General features: G+C 39.1%; 1 protein-coding gene across 2 annotated transcripts in view; it reads left to right on the top strand.

Moving 5' to 3' along the window:
* The window catches only part of SLC25A13 (solute carrier family 25 member 13), a 196,309-nt gene that overhangs the window by 125,990 nt on the left and 47,353 nt on the right, over positions 1-22,966 (top strand). Inside the window, exons 8-13 of one of the 2 annotated variants that reach the window (XM_056118359.1) lie at positions 185-278; positions 487-571; positions 3,849-3,933; positions 4,323-4,481; positions 19,289-19,341; positions 20,699-20,779. In XM_056118359.1, coding sequence (XP_055974334.1) covers positions 185-278; positions 487-571; positions 3,849-3,933; positions 4,323-4,481; positions 19,289-19,341; positions 20,699-20,779 — 557 coding nt within the window. Of the gene's footprint in view, positions 1-184; positions 279-486; positions 572-3,845; positions 3,934-4,322; positions 4,482-19,288; positions 19,342-20,698; positions 20,780-22,966 lie in introns of both variants that reach the window. The other variant, XM_056118358.1, reaches the window with a different exon arrangement.

The following is a 22,966-nucleotide window of genomic DNA, read 5'->3' as shown; positions in this document are numbered from 1 at the left end:
AATAATTTCTGCCCTTTTTCCAATGAGTAACCTGCAAAAGTCCTTCTGTTTGGATTGTGTAGAATTCTATATCTAATAATAATAAAGTTTGGTGATGTTCACCCATTCCAGTGTCGTGAGTTAATGCTGGCTTTAGTGACTATTCTTTCTTGAATCTTTCCCTTTTAACTCTTTTTCCATACAGAGGAGTTTGTGCTGGCAGCTCAGAAATTCGGTCAGGTTACACCCATGGAAGTTGACATCTTGTTTCAGTTAGCAGATTTATATGAACCACGGGGGTAAGTTGGTTGGCTTTTTTTTTTTTTTGTAATTAGTTTAATAAAAGGAGGTTTAGGAGATGGAGCTAAAAGAAGTGTAGCAATTAGGAGAAAGAAAAAAACATATTAAGTACCGTCTGAAATATATGCAAGAGAAAGCGATCATTTTTAAATTCCATCATATCAATTTTAATATATCTGTGTTTATTGTTTATGTTTTTCCTTCCAGACGAATGACCTTAGCAGATATTGAGCGAATCGCTCCTCTGGAGGAGGGAACTCTGCCCTTTAACACAGCTGAGGCACAGAGGCAGGTGAGCAAGAAGGAGCAGACGTGCTTTCCAGCATTTCTTGAGTCATGTATCCAACACTTTGCCCCTAGTTTTGGGCACTGATAACTGGCATGTTGTTTTTTCATGTTGCCCCCCAAATCCAGACACTTTGAAAAGACTGAAAAGGGGGTGGAAAAGGGCATAGAAATGCTCTGATTAACAGATTCATCAGCGATTGCTTGTTTCTTTTAAAGCTGCAGTGATTTCCTAACTGCATTGGAAGCCTGGCCGTGTGAAAAATAGGCGGGTCTTTCCTATCCCCATCTAAATCTCCCGATGAGTGATGTGGGGACAGAGCCCCACTTGGGTGTGCTGCTATCCCTTGCGGGGTGGTGTGTGGCTGAGTGAAAGCCTTCTTGGCTCAGTTGAGTGGGACTTCGCCGGCGCATTGTCTAAGTGCCATGCCTTCCGTTTTTTTCTGAATATCAAAATGAGATAATTTTGTTTAGTCTGGAGTCATAGTTTGAGAGCTTTTAGACCTATTTTCTCTGTGAAAGGATTCATAAGTTATGTGGAAACAATTTGAGGAATGCTAAATTTTATTTTATGGTTAACAGAAACCAATCTCTTGAAGTTGTGAGAGTCAGAAACTTAAGACAGGGCCTCCCCCCATTTAACTCTTGCTCCGCCGTCTCGCGATGAGAATTAGAGAATTAAAACCCTTGAGAGCATGTGTTGTGCATACATGATGTTAGTCCAATAAATCCACTCATAGATGAGCTTCGTTTGGGAAAAATACCTCCTTTAAGGCAAAGCCATCTCTGAATCCTATGAGACTTAACAGTTTTTGGCTCGGAGCTCTGGGTCTGTACTGAGACGCCAGTTTGACCACAATGGGGTTGATGCAGGCTACATTTTTAGGACTGGAAGGCCTCGAGCCAGGACCCCCTCCTCTCAGCCCTTTCCCACCCAAACGCAGCGGCGAATTTTGTGTGCAGTGTGTAACTCAAAAGTAGTGGGTGTGTGCTCAGTAAATCCTAACTAGGCACCTCTGGAAAACCAGCTGGCTGTTGTTAAAAGAGGAAGCTGGTTTCCCGGAGTGCAGGAGAGAGAACTGTATAATCACGTGCAGAGGTGAAAGCTGCATTGCTCTCCCTTCTCTCTTTGATTTTTAAACACTGCTTGCCAGATGATTATCTCTTCATCTCCACGCTACTTGCTGTTACAGAAATTTGGGGATTAAGAGAGAGAAAAGTTTTTTTTTTTCTTTTTCCTTATCCCTCTCCTTCTCCAGCTGGCAGTTGTTGCCCACATTTTTTTCCTTTCTGCCCTCTGCAGCTTTTGAGAGTTTTTGATGGGTGCTTGTTGATATGGTCGTGAAAGGTTAAAATAGCCTGATGAGATTTACAGCAGGAAATGATTGGCTGCTGCTTGGAGGTTTAAAGCAATTCACAATGGCCTTGCCTCGAATATGCTTTACTCTCTGAAATCCAGTGAGTCTGACAACACTGACAGCTTTCAGCAAGGAAGGTCATCCACCTGGTAGACTCACTGCTAACTTTTCTCCAAGTAGAGGCGAGAAGGAGGAGGGATTTCTCACGTAGGCATTCTTGGGTTCTAAATTCAGAAAAGTTGTAAAACCATCTGGAATTTCATTGAGTCTTATCTTTTGCATGAAAAGCTTGTGACAGTTGTAGACATCTCCTCCAACTCCCGATATTTTTAAAGTATTTTCATGCATTATTTTGATGCGTTATAAGTTTTCTGTGTTCTGTATTGACAAAGACAAAGCTGGGCCTTTCTCATCATTGCATCTGTCAAAATGAAGTTGCTGTTGACTTCCTTCTGCACTGGAATAAAGTTGGAAACCTCCATTGGAATGTGCAGGAGGAATATTTTACATTTTTGAAAGTGCTCATTCCTATGTAAAGCTATTTTCAGTTCAACACTTTCAAAGGAGATTCCAAATTATCGGATTATTAGAATTGTTTCATAGAAAACAACCAAATTCAGTGAGTTAATAGCCCGGCTTGGTAATTGTTTTCATTGTTCACCGATTTTAATTTCTGGCTTTTGAAAAAAACAAAGTTTATTGAATGTACTTATTCAGTAGGAATGTATTATCACTGTCTTTCCTCATTGACAACACTGTGACATAAAATTGCTATTTCATTTGTATAGACAGAAATGCAATATTCTATGATGTTCTGGTATTTTTTAAAAAAAAATACTGTAAGGATCATAGGTCAAAAGATCTTTGACTGAAGTCTGAATTTAGAAAAGGTGGTGAATAAAAAAAGAAATTGCAAGAAACGATAACTGTAAAATAACCACCAGTAGTTGTAACCACAATAGAAGTTTTGCTGATCTCTTTGTGGCAGTATATAGTCAAAATGTTAGTATTATTTTTGTATGCATATAAATTTAATTTACTTTCTACATTAGTAATACAACAAAGTAACATCGTATATTGTCTTTCACATTGTTCATTAAAGATTGTCATGAAGTATTTTAAGTATTTTTAAAAGTAAGGAGAATTACATGATATTCTTTCTGTTTTACTTTATATTTCTGAAAAAAAAAAAAACCTTAATCTCAACTGTTCTTCTGAATCAGCCTTTTTGATGACATGCTAATTTTTATTAAGATAATAGCAATATTTTTAACAATCCGCTATTACTAAACAGTTAGCTTATCTGTGATTTTGCGTTTAAAATATACCACTTTTTAAGTACTCTTTTAGTTTGTTTCTTGTTTCCACATCTGACTTTTTTATCCAGTTTTTTTTTTTTTTTTGGCATTGTCAGAGGTTACATTCATTCACATTCATTTTGAGGGTTTGGTTTTCCTTCAGCTTATACTAGATTAAATGCTAAGAATAAAGTTTGAGAAGCACTAATTTCTATCAACTCCTACCAAACTAGGTATTGCCATTCAAAAAAAAAAAAAAACCCACACACATACATGCATGTGCATTTATGCATAGCAGAAAACCTAGCAATTTGATTAACAAAGATTGATGCCAGATTAATGCTTCTAAAATTTACATCTCTTTGGTCACTAATGAAAATTGATCATTTCAGAGTAGTTCAGAATATTGGGTGAGTGGGAATATATTTGCTTTTATTTGTTTAAGTTTGATATTCTCTGTTAACTCCTTATTAATAAGAACTCACAGAATCTAACCCTACTTTTGTCTTTGTCATTCTTGTCATATCATGAACTTAGGTCAAAGTGAGTAATTAAAAAAATAATATGTTTCATTTTATCTTTCCTCTTTTCTATCACCTATCTTCCAATTTTCTTATATGGGAAGAAGAAGGCTTCAGTTGATTCATCCAGACCAATTCTCCTACAACTTGCAGAGTCGGCCTACAGGTTTGGTCTGGGTTCTATTGCTGGAGGTTAGTCATGAACAAGTGCAAATCTTTATATTTTACTATTTTTTTTTCTTTTTTTCCACATTGACTGTTCTAGCACAAAGCCTTTCTAGTTTCCCACAAGCTAATTGCTGGTCCATACCTATGAGATGAGCTGTCTAAAACCAGTCAAAAATGAGCTAAGGCTATGGTATTATTCTTTTTTACTTTTTTAAATTTAAGCTGTAAACAGTCTTTAATTAGGAAATTTTTGAATTAAAAGTCACAATTGTTTATTTAAGAAATTGAAAGTTGTTCCAGTTTTAAAATTGGTATGTTGGTATGTTACCAAATTGTTTCTTTGACTTTACCTATACTCCTCCTTTCCTCTGATTTAACTAAACTCCTGAAATACTGACATTATTTGATTTCAGCTGTGGGAGCTACTGCGGTGTATCCCATTGATCTTGTGAAAACTCGCATGCAGAACCAAAGATCCACTGGTTCTTTTGTGGGAGAGCTAATGTATAAAAACAGCTTTGACTGTTTTAAGAAAGTGCTGCGGTATGAAGGCTTCTTTGGACTATATCGAGGTTAGTGCCATGTATTAAATTCATGTAAGGTGAAGCAATAGTTCAAGGTTTGGTTTTCTATCCCAGTGCCTGAAATGTATTAGAGAGACTGCGTTAAAATGGAAATACAGCAGATTCTCAATTATCCATGCTAATGGCAGTCGGCTGCAGGCATCTCGGGCATGGCTAATCAAAACAGTCCATAATCTGAAAGCCATTTATATTGCTCTGTAGTAAGTTTTATTTCTTAAAATAATTATTTTTACAAACGTCTTCAGTGAATTTTTAAAAGACTCATATTGTTTGTGTTCTTGAAATAACTACTCACCAGCTAATTGGGTAAGTCATCCTGAGGACAAGATGGAGCCTACTGGAATGAATGATTCTCCTTGAATATACTACAGGAAATAAAAAAAATCTGTCCGCTGAGTAACTGAGATTTCAGTGGAGCACTCCATTACTATCTCTTTCTGAGTCTCTTTCAGAGTCCCTTCCCTTCCTCACGACTGTGTTCAGTTGTCCATAGTACTTGGTTGGTACTGAGCTGCTCCCTTAATCATCGAAGGTTCATCAGTCAACATAAACAGTCACAGAGAGTCTGTCATCATTGATAGAAAAGAGACTCCCCCTACACACACACACACACACACACACACACACACACACACACACACAAACACACCCGAATGCTTCTTCACTGGCTTTGGCATAGAAAGAATTCCCACCCCCCATTGACTTCTGCAAAGAAAAGAGAGAAACTTAGCCAGTGCTAAAATACAGTAACCAGAGTACAGTGCTGAATTATTTTGCCATTGGGCAACTACAAAGCTGGTAAGGTCTTTCCTCTTCTTCCCTACTGGTACTGTTTCCAGAAGAAAATAAAATATAGTATTCTGCTTGAAACTTGAAACTGGCAGCCATGTTTAACCTGTGCTTCTAGGCCTCTTGTGCCATCTGCTGACTCCAGTCTTCAGCCTGAGCACCCAACATACATAAAAAGCGAGAAAACAACAAACATCCCACTTGGAATCTTTCACCTTAGAAACCAGGAAGTTTCAAACTCCAGAAAAGTTCCATTTTGCTGGTTCTATTGTGTAGATATAGAAAACCCCCATCAAAGGCCTTTTGATCTCTTCCCAGTCCTCTCTCCCTCACCCCCTGCCTCTTTGTACAAAAGGAGCTCTTTGACCTCAGGTGATTGATGATGACCCTTACAGGGTCACTGCCCTCCGTTTGAAATACGTTTCCCTTCTGGTGACAACAACCCTCATAAATGAAATGTCTCCCAAGTAGAACAAGGTTAATGTCACAGTTCTTGCTTTGCATTGATTCAGGTAAAGGTGACCACCTCACCTGTTCCTATGGTTTATCCTTGCAGGCAGAGTTTTGCGTTTCTGTTGAATAGATGTTTGGTTCTTGGCATTGCTTCACATAAGGCTTTTAGGAAAGCCTTCCTTGGTGTTGGATTAAGAGTGCTTTCGGGTTTGGAGAAAGAAAGACATTTTGTCCTGTTAATATCTCTGTGAACATGTGAACCCTGACTGGTTTTTACTGCTGAGTGAGTCCCTTCTCTTTTGTCATTGACCACACCTGATTTTTTTTATTGACTCTGGATTTCCTTCTTCAACTTTTCTTTGAAACTCCATTGAGAAAATCAAGAGAACAAGAAGAAAGGAAATTAATTAATTAAATCCCTGGGTGGAGCGATAGCACAGCGAGTAGGGCGTTCGCCTTACAAGCGGCCAACATGGCCGACCCGAGTTCGATTCCTCCGCCCCTCTTGGAGAGCCCGGCAAGCTACCGAGAGTATTCGATATGCCAGACACAGTAACAACAAAGTCTCCAATGGAGACGTTACTGGGCCCGCTCGAGCAAATCGACGATCAACGGGAGGGCCTTTACCTTTACCTTAATTAAATCCCTATTGATGGAACAGCTTACAGTATACCTGAGTTACTGAGTGCCGAGTTAATCTGCGCCATCCATCCCCATAGACCTCTTGGTGTTTCAATCTATGAGATGAGCCTGACTGGTTTAACTCCTCAGAGAAGAATTAGAGGTAGAGACTGATTCGCCTTGCATGCGGCCTACCTGGGTTCTATCTTCGGCCTCCCATATGGTCCCCTGAGCACCGCCAAAAGTAATTCCTGCAGAGCCAGGAGTAGCCCCTGAGCATTGCAAGTGTAACGCCCCCCCCCACCCCCCACACACAAAGAAAATTAATTCTGGAAGTCATCTACATTCTCCTTGATGTCTTATCTTTTCTAGTAGATAATTTTAAAAGGAAAGGTTTACTATAAAACTAGTTCTTTCTTCAGTTTAGGTCTTGAGGGCAAAGAGTATCTTGGGCATTGGGGTAAAATAGGATGATTTGTTATCCTGCCTCCTAAGTGACAATCCCCTTCTGTTTAGTCCAGGCCTAATTCCCTGAAATATTTCTGAGAATCAGCATTTGAACTTAATGTGTACAAGGATATATAATAATCAAGTATAATTTTTGAGTATAAATTGCATGTTAAACAGAATTTTATTTTAAAAAATTTATTCCAGGAAAAGTACTATATTTTAGTTTTGAAAATTTAGATTTGCTACTGATAATGCTTCACCTAGCAGTATTGGAGAAGGTGTCAGAGTACAGCTCTAGTTTATAAACATGATTCGAAATATTGAGCATATTTTTCCCTCTAATGGGATTTGCTTGACATGTAATTTTTCTTCATCAAGACGTACATAATTGCTAAAATGTCCTGAATAGTATAATTTGGAAATGCTGCATAAGAAATGTCTCGCCCCTAATTTAAATTTATCTTAGTTTCATTTGTGTATATTTTGGAGAAAAGCTGGCAGTTGATTCTGAAAGAAGATGTTTGCCACATCTCTCCTTATAATAAGGTTAATGTGTATCTCTCTCTCTCTCTCTCTCTCTCTCTCTCTCTCTCTCTCTCTCGCCCTCTCATTCTTTTTCCTTACAGTAGGGATACAAATCTATTTTTTTGGGGGAAAAAAGCAAGTTTTGTATTTAGAAGCATTTTCTTTGTAGAACTGTTTGAATGAGGACTCTTTCCCTCTTCCATCTCATTGCAGTGACAGGGTTTGGACGCAGCCTTTTTTGTGTTTTCTATTGGTTGGTTTGCTTGGGGGTCACAGCCGGCAGTGTTCAGGACTGACTCCTGGCTTTGTGCTCAGAGGTCATTCCTGTCGGGCTCGGGGGTTCATACGGGGTGCTGGGAATCAAAACCAGGTTAGCCAGTGACAAGGCGAATGTCTTACCCATCACTGTACTATCACCCTGGCCCTTGCACACACATTTGTGGTGCATGTCAGGATCACACACTATTTTGATGTGGTTCTCACACATACTTGGCTTGGATGTGTAAAGATCTCACACTGTTCCAAACACCAGAACCACTGGGACTATATGCTTTGGGCTTATGTGGGTGAGCCTGGCAAGCTACCCATGGCGTATTCTATATGTCCAAAACAGTAACAATAATAGGCCTCATTTCCTGACCCTGAAAGAGCCCCCAATACGCCATTCAGCTATGCTAGCATGCAACAGGGACAAATGGAGACGTTACTGGCACCGGCTCGAGCAAATCAGTGAACAAAGGATGACAAGTGACATGTGGGTGATCTTAGGGATTCAACTCAGTGCCTCAGGCTTTAAAGGCAGCATTTTTGCCACTGAGCATTCCCTGGGCCCTAGAAGATTATTTTCAAGAAGTCTTTCAGCACTCTGCCATTTCTTGTCTTTTCTAGCAGTTACCAGTTTCTGCCCTCAGTTCTGGAAGTGATCCATTAGTAATTAGGGAATGCGTTTGAATCACTGCCCTGTAGTCCAAGAGACTGATGATAGAACTATGAGGATTGTTAGTGATTGTCTTCAGTAGATATCGATTCCCGTTCCTTAGAGAGCCTTGAGTAATTTTAGTTTTGTGAATTGGTTGGTTAGTTCTTACTCTCTACGTTTCTATTTCTTTGTAACTTTCTTGCATTTACAGGGGTAAGTTTTGGCAAGATTCTTAAAAATCCTTTAAATATCCTGTATAACTCTTTATGCAGGTCTTCTCTGTAATATAGATGATTCTTTATAAGAAAATGATTAGATTTTTTTAGGTTATTTTTTTTCCCTGACATTCTTTGAAAATTGGACTCCTAAACCAAGTCTTTTATTTAAAAGAAATAACACCTATGGTAATCCAGATTTCCCTTGTAAAAGTCTTCCTTTATTTCCTCCCCAGTCTACAGATTGATTTTATGCACTCAGGTGTTTAAAATCCTTAATGAATTACCTGACAGCTCATTTGGTTTGAATGAACTTCATGACCAAATGAGTCAGTTATTGGCCTGCTATACACTTGGCATATTAAAGAGAAACAATTGATTGGGTAATCATCCATAATTAACTGCTCTTAACGTTCCAGGAATAACTAATTTCTGCCTTCAAACTTTGCTATACTTGCCTCCTTCAGATACGTCAAGGAATGAGATGAGCTATCTTAGAAATTGGAAGCTGTTATCAGGAGGACCTGGGAGAGAAGGATGTATTCCAGAGGAAGCAGGAACCACAAAAAAAATTCTTTCGGGAAGATTTTTTTTGTTTGTTTGTTTTTTTGTGGGAGAAGCATTAAAGAAAACCTAAAAAGAAAAATCCTATAATTTTTTTTAATTCAACCTAAATTGGAACATCTTTTAATTTTTGAGTTTTGTTTCCTTAATGCTAGAACTCAAACAAGAACCTCATACATGCTAGACATATATTCCATCACTGAGTTAAATTTCTCTCCCCCTTTTTTTGTCTTTTAATCAGCCCATTGATGCAGACTTGCAAAGTTTCAAATGTGTCTGTTTTAGGTTGTCTGTGGTGTAAAAGCAGTCCTCTTCCATCCTGGAATGTTCTCAAGGTGACATCTAGAGGATAGAGTGGTGATATTTCAGGAAGTTAGTGGTAAGTTTTTCAGTGTGTTCTAGGAAGGTTTTTCAGGTAGCTAGTTTAAGCTAGGTGTTTTCTTATAGCCACTGGTTCTATAATCGTCTTTGATTATAGAAGGGTCACATATTTTTTGTGGATATGAATAAATTTTAAAATTATACCATCAAATCTACAAGCCAGATACTCTGTAGCTGTTGGGGTTTTTGTTATTGTGGTTACACATAAAGATTGGAAAAACACAGTGAATTAGTGAACTCTACTGAGTCATGTATTTCCGTCCATCCATGCTGACCAAGGCTTTTAAGGAGTACAAAATGGATTGCCTAGATCTTATTTTCATGACCAGTTCTTACGCATATTCATTTGTAGTACTAAGCTGTGAAAAGATCAGAAAGCAGATACTTCCTAAAATTGAACAAAAGACTTGACATTTCATAGGCTGAACCATCAAGTCTCTAGAAATCTAGAGTAATGAGCACTGAACACAGGTTCTTGGGTTAATAGACTGAGGCAACAGAGTTGAACAGTGATGTGTGGAAATATTGTTAGAGACTGAAGAAGGCCAGAGAGCAATGATGAGCCTAGGTTATCAGGAAAAGGAGAGAAAGGGGGAATTAGATGTAGCCTGGAGAAAAGGAAATTAATGAACAAATTAGTTCCAAGGCTCAATGAAAAATTTATAGCAAGCTACTGCTGCTGATGACAGTGAAATAAGAGAAATAGCTTAAAGCTTGGCTGCAAAGAAATAATTTAGATTTGACAAAAGTTAACCTGGACCTGAAAGCTGCGTAAAAAAAAAACAGAATAAGAGGATATAATCTTTTCCCCTAATGAGTTTCACTTCTAGAGAGCCCACCCACACACACACCTCCAGAGGAATCAAAGGAACTAATATTTTTCTATATCATAAGCACTATCACTTATTGTAGTTTTGATAGCTTCACTAAGGCATCCTGAGCTATAGCTAACATAATAGGTAGCTCTTAACATTTTTTGTTTGTCTTATTGGGGACCATATCTGGTGGTTCTTAGGGTTTATTACTCCTGACTCTGCACTCAGGGGTCACTCCTACCTGACTCAGGGAACCATATGGAGTGCTGGTGATTGAACCCAGTCACATGCAAGGCAAGTGTCCTACCCACTGTACTATTGCTCTGGCCCTGACTCTTAACATTTTGAGTAGAACATTTAACCCTGATAAATGAGTATGTAAATCCTAATTTCTTCTCCCCCTCCCCGTAATTTCCCCACCTCCTCTGTTTCTTGTAATGGAGAAACTCCAATGCAAGGAAGCTATGAAAGCAGATAGTGTAGTGTATTTGGGGGGGAGGGGGGATACTTTCATGCCTAGGGGCAATGAGTCTAAAGCAGACAAACAAATGGGAGAAGGAGGGAGGAAAGAAAGCTCCCACTACTGTGGAGTGAAGGCCATTGAAATAAAGGCAGAAATAATAGCTGCGAGGCAGGGTGTGCTAAGTGCTGATAGCTCTAGAATGAAGGTTAATCTGACATTGAAAGCATCTGGGCCCCTGTAGCTAGCTAGTGGCCCGGAGGGTAAGAATTTTACACAGGAACATTTACATCTGGGCTAAAACTAGATAACAGAGGAAAGCTCTGTATGTGGCTTTAGCTCTAGGAATTAGGGATATCATATATTAATTCCCTCTGCCATGTTCCCTGTAGAGAATTTGTTTTTGTCTTATAGGCCTTCCCACTCGCACCAACCCATTGGATATGGTATAAATAAGGGAGCTTCTCAGGGCTGGCAACTACTTGAATGGGCTTGTCAAGCCCGAGACAAAGATTCTGCTTTGATTCATCCTTGTTATGGACCCTCAGTATCTATGCCCTGCTTGTCTTATCCAGCATGATCCTTTAGCCACCTGCCATATTCTTTGTCCATAGACCATCAACCTGCCTCCTGACCAACTCCTTTTCCTGAGCCTTGTCCTCCCTAACTCATTTCTTCATGTCACCACTTGCATTTTAACACTGACCGTTAATGCCTTCAGTATTTTACAGAGTAATATTCAGGACCTAGAGGCTTGGGGAGACCCTGGGTGATGTCTTCGGCATTGCCGCTTCCCGTTCTTTACTGAAAAGACCAGTCAATACAGGGAACTGGTCTTTCCACTCATTTTTCCCTGACTGGCAAAGAAGTGTGAACTAAAAGAATGGGTTTTTAGAGCAAAGAAAGAAATTGGAGTAATCCATTCACTGGTGCAAACGGGGAAAGCTGAGCACGGAGGCTCTGAACCCCTCTTTCAGAACAGGGTGGACCTGGGTTCAACTCTTAATAGTACTGCATAGTCTCTTGTGACTGTGCAGCTGCTTAGGTTTTCTAGAGTCCAGATTCTATGGGGAATGAGGATGTTGATGAAAATCAAAATAAGCAGCCACAAACACTAATTTTATAGGGTTTTGGGGTATGCTTAGTCTCTGTGTGTATTGACTTGTTTCTCAGTTCCATGGAGCTGGTACCATGTTTGTCCTTGTTTTACAGATATAAAAGTAAGTGCAAAGAGCTTGTGTAACTTGCCCATAATGACATATCTAATAAGTAGAATCAGGACTCGGAGGCAGCACTCTGCCCCAGATTCCTGGCTCATGATCACCTGATGCTTGTCACTCTGTAGATTATACATTGTAAACATCAGAGGCTGAGAATCATTTAAACTCCCAACTAAAACAATTTGGTTTTGAAACATAGCTAAAGATGTGTTACTCTATATGAGCTAGTTCTTAGCTTTTCCAAAAGTAAACAGAGCCTCTAGTTGTTACAGACAGGATGTATTTTCATTTGGGGGATACAGCTCTTCAAAGAAGGAACATAATGCAATAAGAATGATAATCATTGTCCTCAATTTTTTTTTTTTTGGTTCTCTTGTTTATTTGTTTGTTTGTTTGCTTTTTGGGTCACACTTGGCGATGCAGAGTGGTTAGTCCTGGCTCATGCACTCAGGAATTACTCCTGGTGGTGCACAGGGAACCATATAGTATGCTGGGAATCGAACCTGGGTTGGCCGTGTGCAAGGCAAACGCCCTATCCACTGTGCTATCACTCCAACCCCATCATTGTCCTCATTTAATTCTGTACTGTGAAGTTTATTCAGGTTTGATATTTTCTTCGAAGCCAGAAGAAAATTGAGGATATTACCTTGAACATATAGATTCCCCCCCCCAAAAAAAAAACATAACCTGGGGCTAGAGTGATAGCACAGCAGGTAGGGCATTTGCCTTGCACATGGCTGACCCGGGTTCAATTCCCACCATCCCATATGGTCCCCTGAGCCCCGCCAGGAGTAATTCCTGAGTGCATGAGCCAGGAGTAAGCCCTATGCATGACTGGGTATGACCCAAAATGGAAAAAAAAAAGCATAACTTTTAAGCAGATAAGATACTTGACTTGCATGTGGTTGACCCAGGCTTAAACCACAGCATCCTACATGTTCTTCTGAGTCCACTAGGAATGATCCCTGAGCATTTTTATTTATAAGAAAATTTAAAAATCATTACTTTTTTTGGGAGGGTGGTGTCCCAGAGCATCACATTCAGTGTTGCTTAGGAATTACTCCTGGTTTTGCACTCAGGAATTACTCCTGGTGGTGCTCAGGGTACAGTATGGGATGCTAGGGAATAAAACCATGTCAGCCCCATACAAGACAAATGTCCTACTCACTGTACTGTCTCTCTAGCCCTTATTACATTTTTAATGCATAACAGAGCTGTGAATGGTATCCTTGTCTTTATTTACTCATGTAATATTGTCATAAGCCATTGAGTCATAGTTAACAGTATGCAATCTAGTACCTCCTCTGCTGATGAGGAACCTAGAAGCCAAAAGGTAATAGTGTCTCTATCGTCACTTAACATGAAAGAGGTGACAACCCAGGAATTCAACCCAGCCTTTCTCCATCCGGACTCGACGATCCAAGCCATTCCTTTTTTTCTGCCATGTGACTGGAAATAAGTAAATTTAATTAGGACAGCATTGTTTGAGTTTCTTTGTAGTTTATATATTTTTTTTTCTTTTTTTTGGGGGGGGGGTGGAGCAGGGGGTTGGTGGGACACCCAGTGGAGTTTAAGGCTTACTTCTGGCACTCCACTCAGGAATCATTTCTGGAGAGCTTGGGGAACAATAAGGGGTGCTGAAGATTGAACCCAGGTCATGCAAGGCAAGCATCTTACCCACTGTACAATTGGTTTGACCTCCATAGTTTCTTTGAACTCAGAGATCTTAAAATTATTTTTTGAAGGTTTGTTAAGTGAAAACCAGCAGTCTGCCCCCACAGCCTCCTTCTGGGGTACCAAAGGAAGCTTAAGCTGGAGTCCTTGTTGAAAACTTCATTCTTCCTTACACCTCTAGCTTGGATCTCATTGAGTTGCACGTGGGACTGAAATCAGAGGGGATAGTGTGATTTATATCTCAATCCCATGAAATTTGAAGACAAAATACTACATTAATATTGTGCCTTGTAAATCTTTTCTCACATTAGCAGCCTTCTGGGAAAGTTTGCCAAGGAAGCATTGCCATATGTGCTGATGGAGCTGAACTAAAAAGAGAAGATTAGAAAACTAACCACACTAATAAATTTCATTTGAGGCCGTTGGAAAACAGACTGCTGTTTTGACAAGTTAGAAGCAACACACACATCCATTCTGTTTTTAATGGTTAAAATGAATTTCCAGAATCCAACAGAAACATCTTATATTAGAAGCCTAATTTTTCTGCTGAGTTACCCAGATGTAAAACATAAATGTACTTTAAACTTCAACGTGATCATGTTGAAGTGCCTTAACTGGAGTGGCTGTTTTAGACATTACTGAACCATGTTATCCTCCTCCCTTAAAGATCAATGTAGCCGGACAGTGATCAAAGTTCCCATCTGTTCCCAAAGGGCATTTACCCAGGAGACTAATGGTGTCAAGGCCCACATCTGTGGTGCTGTGCAGTCTGTAATCCACAGCCACCCTTCATTCCCCGTTTAACCATGGTAGTGATGAGAATGGTACTTATCCAGCCCCCTCCTTGAGTGTCAGCATCTGGCCAGGTCTTAGCAACAAGTTTGTACTTGATATTCTTACTGAGTTGAAGTTATTCATTTAATATAGTGAAACTTGTGGCCTCTAATTTTATTACTTTAATCTCCTAAAGCTCTTCTTGCCTTGGATCTCTGTCTTTGCTATCTGACCTTCACTGGCCTCTAGAACATTTTTTCCTTTGGGGGCTTAACTTTAAAAGTCACCTTGTATACCTACGCATTTTACCCTAAGCTTCTTAATGTGACCTGGGAGAGAAGCATTCTCTAGAGCCAGGCTGCCTGTTTGGGGACCCAACCCACCATCCAACAGCTAAGGGACACTGGGCAGACTCCTTGAAGTCTGCCTCAAGTTTCTTCACTTGTGAAAGTGGACAGAAATAACATGTAATGGGGATAGAGTGCTAGTACAGGGGATAAGGCTCTTGCCTTGCATGTGCCTAGAACCATGTATGGTCCCTTCAGAACAGAGCCAGAAGAAAGTCCAAAACACAATTGGGTACGGCCTCCAAATAAATGGTAAATAAATAACATGTATTAAGCTATTAGAGGGTCTGTGATCTATCCACAACCTCTAGTGATAATTGACTTGTTCCTATACAAGTCATAGTATTGAGAATTTGGTGCCTTTGGATACACATTTTCTGTACCCTTGTCCTCAACTATATTTATATTTCTTCTCCCTGTGAACCTCTGCTTTTCGTAAAATACCCAGGTCAAGTGTTTCCTCCTCCTCCTCTTCATTTGTTTTGTTTTGAGGCCACACCCAGTGATGATCAGGAGTTACACCTGGCTCTGCACTCAGGAATTGCTCCTGGTGGTGCTCAGGGGACTACGTGGGGTGCTGGGGACTGAACCCAGGTCAGCTGCATGAAAAGCAAGTGCCCTACCCACTATAATATCACTTGGACCCCCAAGTGTCTTCTCTTTGATGCTTTTATCTCTCTCTGGGCTACTTAGTGGCTTCCCTCCACTGTATTTCCATAGTTCTTTGCTGCTGCAGGATTCTGGTACTTGCCTCTCTCTTTGTAGGTGCTCTGTCCCCTTTTGGATGCACAATGACACTTGCAGTTTCCTTTCTCTCCAAATTTCTTCATGGATTGACTTGTTCGTCCTATTTCCTTCTAGGATGCACACAGTGGTATTATAGTAAATATTTTGAAACAAATATTTATTTTCTTCTATCTCCTCTTAAATATAAGACTTTCTCTTTTATTTTTTCATGTTCACAGTGCATCAAATTCAACTTAAATTTATAGTGTGAAAGACAAATCTGAATAGCTTAAACGGCTGACTGAAGTGATTATATCTACCACTGTAGTCATTTGGCTCTGTGGGCTGTTTTTTATTAGTCATTTAAAAAGACTGTCACGGGGTAGTTATAGAGACAAGAGACCATCATTTAAATCACAGTGCTTTCAACCCATCCATGGTTTTGGTCTACAATTTAATGATGAGAAAAATACATCTGGCATGTTAATATTTAACTAAGCATTTTGGTACTTGACCTGAATGTAGAGAGTATAATGGAAATTGAAAATATTAAGGTGTAGTTTAAACAGCTTATCTCTGCAGTTTACAAGTAGAACTTAATGTTGTACTTCTATAAAGAAATAATAAGTCCTACCTCTTGATATTATAGGTATTATGATTTCATAGGCCTAGGTAAAAGACTAATACGTGATTTCAGTTAGGAGGTGAGTTGTCATCCTCTGATTAAGAATAGAGTAGTCCCTTGCACAGTACAGAAATTTGTAGCTTAGACCCTTCTGCAGGCAAAAATCTGCATATGACTTAGTCAAGCCTCCATATAGATGGTCCTTATTTGGTTGAATAAATTTATGTAGAAATGACAGAAAGAAATTCTGTATAAAGTGGACCCCATTGAATTTAGATTATTCAAGGTTCAGCTATATAATAAGATTTGTAAAGGTGTTCTATTTCAATTTTATCTCTTGTGTTGCTTTGGCTTATTTAGATTTCAAAGAGCACAGCCTGAATAAGCTAACAAGGGTTCGATACTTGCTTTTGAAAAGGGTTCATATGAGAAACAAGATGGACATCAGAGCTTCCAGGTTTATATGGATCTTGACCAATGTGGGACTGGAAGATGGTCAAGGGTAACTCTTCCACTTCTACACTTTTCTTGAACTTTTGTGTTCACCTAGACTATTGGCGTTTCTGTTATTTTTTTCTCCATATTTCCTCCTCTCCACTTAATTATCTGTGGCTTCTGGTTACTCGTGGCATTAGCATGTACATGATTTCACCTGACCATCTACCCTGATTCCGTGCACTGCAACATCTCTTTGCCAACTGGCTGCATTGGCTGGGAATATTCTGGTACTTGGGGAGTTGGGGGTGCAGTGGGGGAGGTGTGGAATCCTATCTGGTTTGCTTATTTCTGTTACCAGGCCATGAGACCCAGGTTGTATGAACTCTTCAACTGCATATCTTTTCGCTGTGGTTATCTTTTTTTTAATAGCCATTACATTTTTAATTTCCTTTTTTATTTTATTTATTTATTTTTTAAAATTATCTTGTCCAGTTATTTGTTGCTCTGAAAGGAAGTAGGCTCAGAAAATAAGGCTACCTAGCAAAGGCCTCCTAAACTCAAATGCTTACAGGATCCAGGTAGATTATGGATGTTAACTGATGAAGCTGGACATGAGTAGACATGAAATATTTGTATATGAACTGCACGGTAGAGTTGAGGGATGAGTAGTATTTTCTGGTTTGCTTTGGAACAATACAAAGTAGTGCTAGGGGCTGCTCCTAACAGTACTTGGACTGACCATGAGGTAGCCCACACAGAGAGCTTGCTATCCATACCCTTGAGCTATCTGCCTGGCTCTTAAAAGCATGACTGGAGTAACAGGGCTTAGGCTTGAATTCCAGTATCACCATTTATCAGCTAATTAATTTTGAACAAATTAAGTGAGTTGTAAAACACTTAAAATGGTGCCTAACACATAATAAACACTATGCTATTTTCTCTTAAAGAAAGATTTCCATTTGTAATAGCATTCTCATCATCATGTAGTTCCACAGTGAAATGGACTTTCTCGCATTTTTTTGAAAAACAAAAATAATAACTCTTTTTGTCTACCTAGTTTCCCTTTTTTACAGTGCTGTGAATGCAGAAAGATTCTTGGTTCTCTGTTGGTGAAAGTATCAGCATAACATGAAAATGTTAAATAACAATTATCATTGCCTTGTTGGCATTAGGGCATGGTGGATTTTTGGTGAATTGATGGGACAAGCCAGTATATACATTGGTCCATAGGCAACCCAAGCAAATAGCCCTAAGGTCAGAAGGAGGGCCAGAGCTAATCTGAGATGCATCAGTTCTTCTACTGTATTTATCTTAATTATCTTTGTACTTGAAGCAGTGTGCTTCTTAGTAAAGCACATCTAAAGGCTGGTACATACAACGTCATCAGTTAAGGTGGTGTCTTCTTCAGGCGGACTGGGTTTGAGCAGCCCTGTCTTAACCAGAAAAAGTTGCTAACAGAAGTGCTTATGAATCTGAAAATTGGTGAAAGATAACCCCAGGAAGCCCTTCTCAAAGACAGCAGTGTGACATAGGGAAAAAGATATCTCCTGATCCAAAGGACAAGAAGCATTTGCTTTTGAATTCATTTCTTTAAAAGAACAAATGAACATTAGGATATTTTAGTTCAGATATGTAAGTCTAGTACTATTCTAACAACCTTCCTTAAAAGTGACTTTTTCCTGTCAAAAGCCACATCTTCCTCATGTGCTTTCAGCCTACTGTGTCGAAAACAGGTCTTCGCTTTCAGCTCTAAACTATCACTTTCCACATCTCTATGTAGGTGTTTGTATTAACGTGTCAGCAAACACAGTCAAGCCCAGTTTTTATTCTCTCACAGTCTCTTCTCGCACAAATAGATACAGATGCGCGTGCACACATGCACCATGTGTGAGTGCCAGAACGATGTGCTGTTTATTTTCTAAACAGTAGCTGAGTTGGTCTTTTTTAAAATATTAATTAGTACATCCTCTCCTCTTCCTGATTGAAACCCTCTAATTCTCATCTAACTTTGAATAAATCCAGCTCAGGAACCTGGCCTGTGATGTGGTTGTAGCATCTGGCTTCCCATCTGTACCTCTCAGAGGCTGCCTCCTGTGAGATGGCAAACTCATGCTCTTGCTCATAGTTTAGCCTAGTAGACTCATTCCTTCTCTACTCTTCTTTCTTTGCCTTTTTCTATTTGCTTCCATTCTGGAATATATTGCCCATCCTCCTCGTTCTGTATTGTCCCTTCTTCAGAAATGCTTTTTGCTCTTTCCATTAAGAGCAATCAGAGTGAAAACCTTGTTTCTAAGGTGTTTATGGAATCATAGGTACTAAATGCGTAAATGGATGAACTGTGGTTATTGGGGGTAGAGGAGCAAGAATAGTATCAGAAATACAAACACTCACACATACACATGCATGTGCATACACGCGTGTGCATGTGCACGTGTGTGTGTGTGTGTGTGTGTGTGTGTGTGTGTGTGTGTGTGTGTGTTTCCACATATTTAGGAGGCAGGAGGGAAAAGAACAAACTTGTTGAAAAATACTGAGAGTTCCTATTTCCCTAATGCTGTTGGTTTGCTCAGTGTGCAAAGGATCTAGAATGTGAGAGGGACTTCATTAGGGCCTGATGTGGCTCTTTGACCTTAGTAAGTACTTAAACATTCCATTTCAAGTATTCCCACTAGAGACAATAGCAGAAAATTGAGTAATGATTGCCTCTGTTTTTAAATGTTGCTCCCTGTTTTGAAGCTGCGGATTTGTTTTGTTAATGTTGATTTGTTTAATAAACTTATGCATTTCATTGTTTTTTAGGTTTGCTGCCACAGTTATTGGGAGTTGCTCCAGAGAAGGCCATAAAACTTACAGTAAGTGTTTTAAGCTGATGCTTTTATTAAGGGTGTTTGTACACACTTAGGAATCTAGCAGGTATTCTTAGGTAAAACAGCAGGTTTATATTTCTTTGGAAGGTCTAACTTATTTGAACTTAGGACACTCAACCACACAATTTTTCATTATTTCCCCCATTAAATGCTGAGCATCCCCCAAATGTGATAATAATATATTTGAACACAATTTTTAGTTGTGGCCACCATCACCTTCTCATCCTTGTATTAGTAGCAGTAGCAGTAGTTAAATTTTCTTCAGTGCCTACCACATTAGTTAATTACTTTGTATTATCAATTATCTTAATTTCAAAGTTCCACCCACATTAATAAGGAAACTGAGGCCCATGAGGTATAAGAAGTTATTCATGTTGACCCAGCTCATGAATGAAGAAAGTGGAATTCAGAATCAGATTTTTATGACTCCAGAGCATGTACTACTTCATTTGCATGTGTCATTTATAGAATTCTTGCTCAGGGCATATTCTCCTAGCATTTACCAAAGCCACCTGGTTGGATGTGAGTCCAAGTTCAAGTTCTAACTCCATCAGAATGTTTTTCCAAGGTCACGCTCCCATATGGCAGCAGGTACTCAAAAGTTGTTTCTGGAATGGATACAATTTACGGTAATATCACCAAGGTCATGAAGCCCCAGTAAATTAAACTCTAGTCTTAGCTCAGGCTGTATAGCTGTCATCCCTGAAAGTCTTCTTTTACAATCTTGTTATGTGATCTTGGAAAAATGAATCTTATTTGGTGTGTATCTTAAGGAACGTGATTGATCCTTAAAATGGCTTACAGTATACATTATTTTGTGAACATTTACACGGTTAATTAATGCTATTGATATTCTTTGAGAATCCTTGAAAAAAATTTTAGTTCTGAATTTATATTAAGCTGAAAGATCTTAGCCAAATTTGTCTCAGTGTTGGATGCCGCTTTAGATTAAATCTTGTTAGAAAACTTGAAGCAACTTTTAATCAGACCAGATAAAATACTTTTTAAGTTAATGAAACGTATGCTTTATTTTGTCTCTTTTGTCAGTGTGTTCCTTATACCATTCTAATTGCAGAACCTTAATATATTTTTAGCTTATAATCCATCTGTAGTTTAGTATTTTTTTCTCTGAAACCTTAGGAATATGTGTATGAGTGTGTAACCATTTAAGACTACATACAGGCTGTTAAGAACACTTCTGAAACATCTTTTTTTTGATCTATTAATTTATACAGTTAATGATTACACTGGTAGACAGAAACATTATGTACATAGATATTTATCTGTGTTTAATGACTTTCTTTATATTTTTCATCAGCTTCTATAAATATTTTTCTTCAAGGTGAATGATTTTGTGAGGGATAAATTTATGCACAAAGATGGTTCGATTCCACTTGCAGCAGAAATTCTTGCTGGAGGCTGTGTAAGTACCTTTGTGGATCTCTGTGTTGAAAGGACTTATTTCTTATACATATCACAACTCTGGCAAACAAATGTGGACTAAGACTTCTGTTTAACCACAGATCCTGTGCAAGGGCAGAGTCTGCTAGGGCACCTCGGCTTTTCCTAGACAGGCGAACCATTCCTGAGGTGGAAGGGTAAATGTTTCTGATCTTATTGCCTGTTAAATTCGTCATTGCTTGTGGTTGTTTCTGCAATAGAAGTCATCTGTGGCAGAAGTGCTTGGCATTTGAAAAAAATCTTTGCTAACCTTTTTTAAAGTTAATTTTTATACATTCTTTCCTCATGGCACCTTCTGCTGGGTCAGACACTAAAATTTGTTATTTGAAGTCATCAAGCCATAGCCCCCTGCTTTGCTTTACCTTGTAAATGCGAGCAAGCTTCCCAGGGCTTCTGGGAGAAGGATGCAGAGAAATATTGGCTGAATGTGCTCTCCATTGCAAAAGCGCTTGGAATGATATGTCTTTCTGTGGACAGATGATCTGCATCTTATTCTTCAGTTCAGCATAGCTTTGTGCCTTGTTTTCTCTCATGTACAGTTTGTTCATGTGAATATAAATAAAGTTTAAGTAAATCAAACTTTTCTACCAAGACTGGTACTATTTAAAGTTAAACATGGTTAAATAGACTTTGATCACTAGGGCAATACAATATTGGTTTGTTTCCCACCTAAACCAGTGTTTTTTGTAAGAAAGAGGAGCTCACTTTAAAAAGTAATTAGCTTGTTTTGTACAGGAAATGGTGTTCGCAAAATCACCTTTTCTTGAAAGTAGCGGTGTAGAAGTTGGACAAACCCCTGAGAATATTCAGCATTTGTTTGGAAACGGCTTATTGTTCTTTCTGAGTAGTGATTCCTTGAATGTAGCCAGAGGTTGGAAGAAACCCATTCCTGCTAATTCTTAAGAGAGGGATAGAATTTGGCTACTCCCTGACTCTCTTTCTGTTTATCATTAACCTGTCAGAGGTGGCCGCATATCAGAGACAGATCAGTAGGAGCCCCTTGTTCTGTAAGTTTAGGAGTATTCATGGTGGGGAAAAGGGGAGACTTTAATGACCAAAATAAAAAAGCACACAAAATAATGATAACTAAAAAAGAATACTAGAGCTGCAGTAATTTCTCTTCCAGATAAGTATTCATCATTTTAAAACCACACTTGCTTCCATTTGAGTAGCTGTGTTTTCTCATTTTAAAAAAGCACATTTAATAGTTCATCTAGGTTGTTGCCAGGGGACTGAGCTAGCAGGGCATTATTTCAGTAGGTCAGGTGGGTTTGTGTAATTTTTTTTTCAAGTGAGGTTTTAAACTTGCTGAAAAGACATGATTATATATCTCTGTAAGTATTTAAAATGTAAAATTAATTATGTGATACCACTCAAGATTTTGGCAATAATCTTGAGATTTATTTTCTTTTTATGAAAGCATTTTTTGCCTGTGCACAGGTATGGATGCCAGGGAGATGGGTTGTGGCATGCATTGTCTGCCGTAGGTGGTCTTGTTTTCTCCTATGTGGTCGCCCATTTCAAACACAAAGCACAGATTGGCATCAGAAGTGGTGCCTGGTGATTGTAAGGAGGTATAGCCTTTTTTCAAACCTGAGCTAAACACAGGCTTAAAATTGGAGCCACTTGGGCTTTATAGCTACTTAAAATATCTGTGAAATGAGGTTTGCCGTTCTTCATCTCAAAGGGGTGTAGACAGTGGTCTTGGTGTTTCAAGTCTCCTGATTTGCCCCCTTTGCTCCACCCTCCCCAGCACCCCCACTTAGGAAAGTGTGTGTGTGTGTGTGTGTGTGTGTGTGTGTGTGTGTGTGTGTATGTGTGTTCATTTGTTTATGTAAGCAATATGGTAGGTTGCAAACAATCCAGGTCCTTCTAGTCTGTGAGTAGATGGTTGAATGATTCCATTTTCAATGTGCATTTTAAGTAGTAGCAGCATCTCTCTTTGTAGACCTTGGCAAATATTCCCCATCTCTGGAGCTCGCTGCACACCTTGGAAAGTCATTGTGAGTTTCACAGCCTTGCCTGTCCAGCTGGGAATACAAAAGGTTTGGAAAGGTTGTGTCACATGAGTATTTCCAGTTTTCATTCACCCAAGCATTGCCTGGCAGTGACTTTTAAGTCACTTGGGAGCTCACTTTAGTCATTATTA

The sequence above is a fragment of the Sorex fumeus genome, unplaced genomic scaffold (genome assembly GCF_029834395.1).
Source record: "Sorex fumeus unplaced genomic scaffold, SorFum_2.1 ptg000037l, whole genome shotgun sequence".
NCBI lineage: Eukaryota > Metazoa > Chordata > Mammalia > Eulipotyphla > Soricidae > Sorex > Sorex fumeus.
Note: the sequence above shows the minus strand (reverse complement) of the source record. Positions and strands in the feature narration are given on the sequence as shown.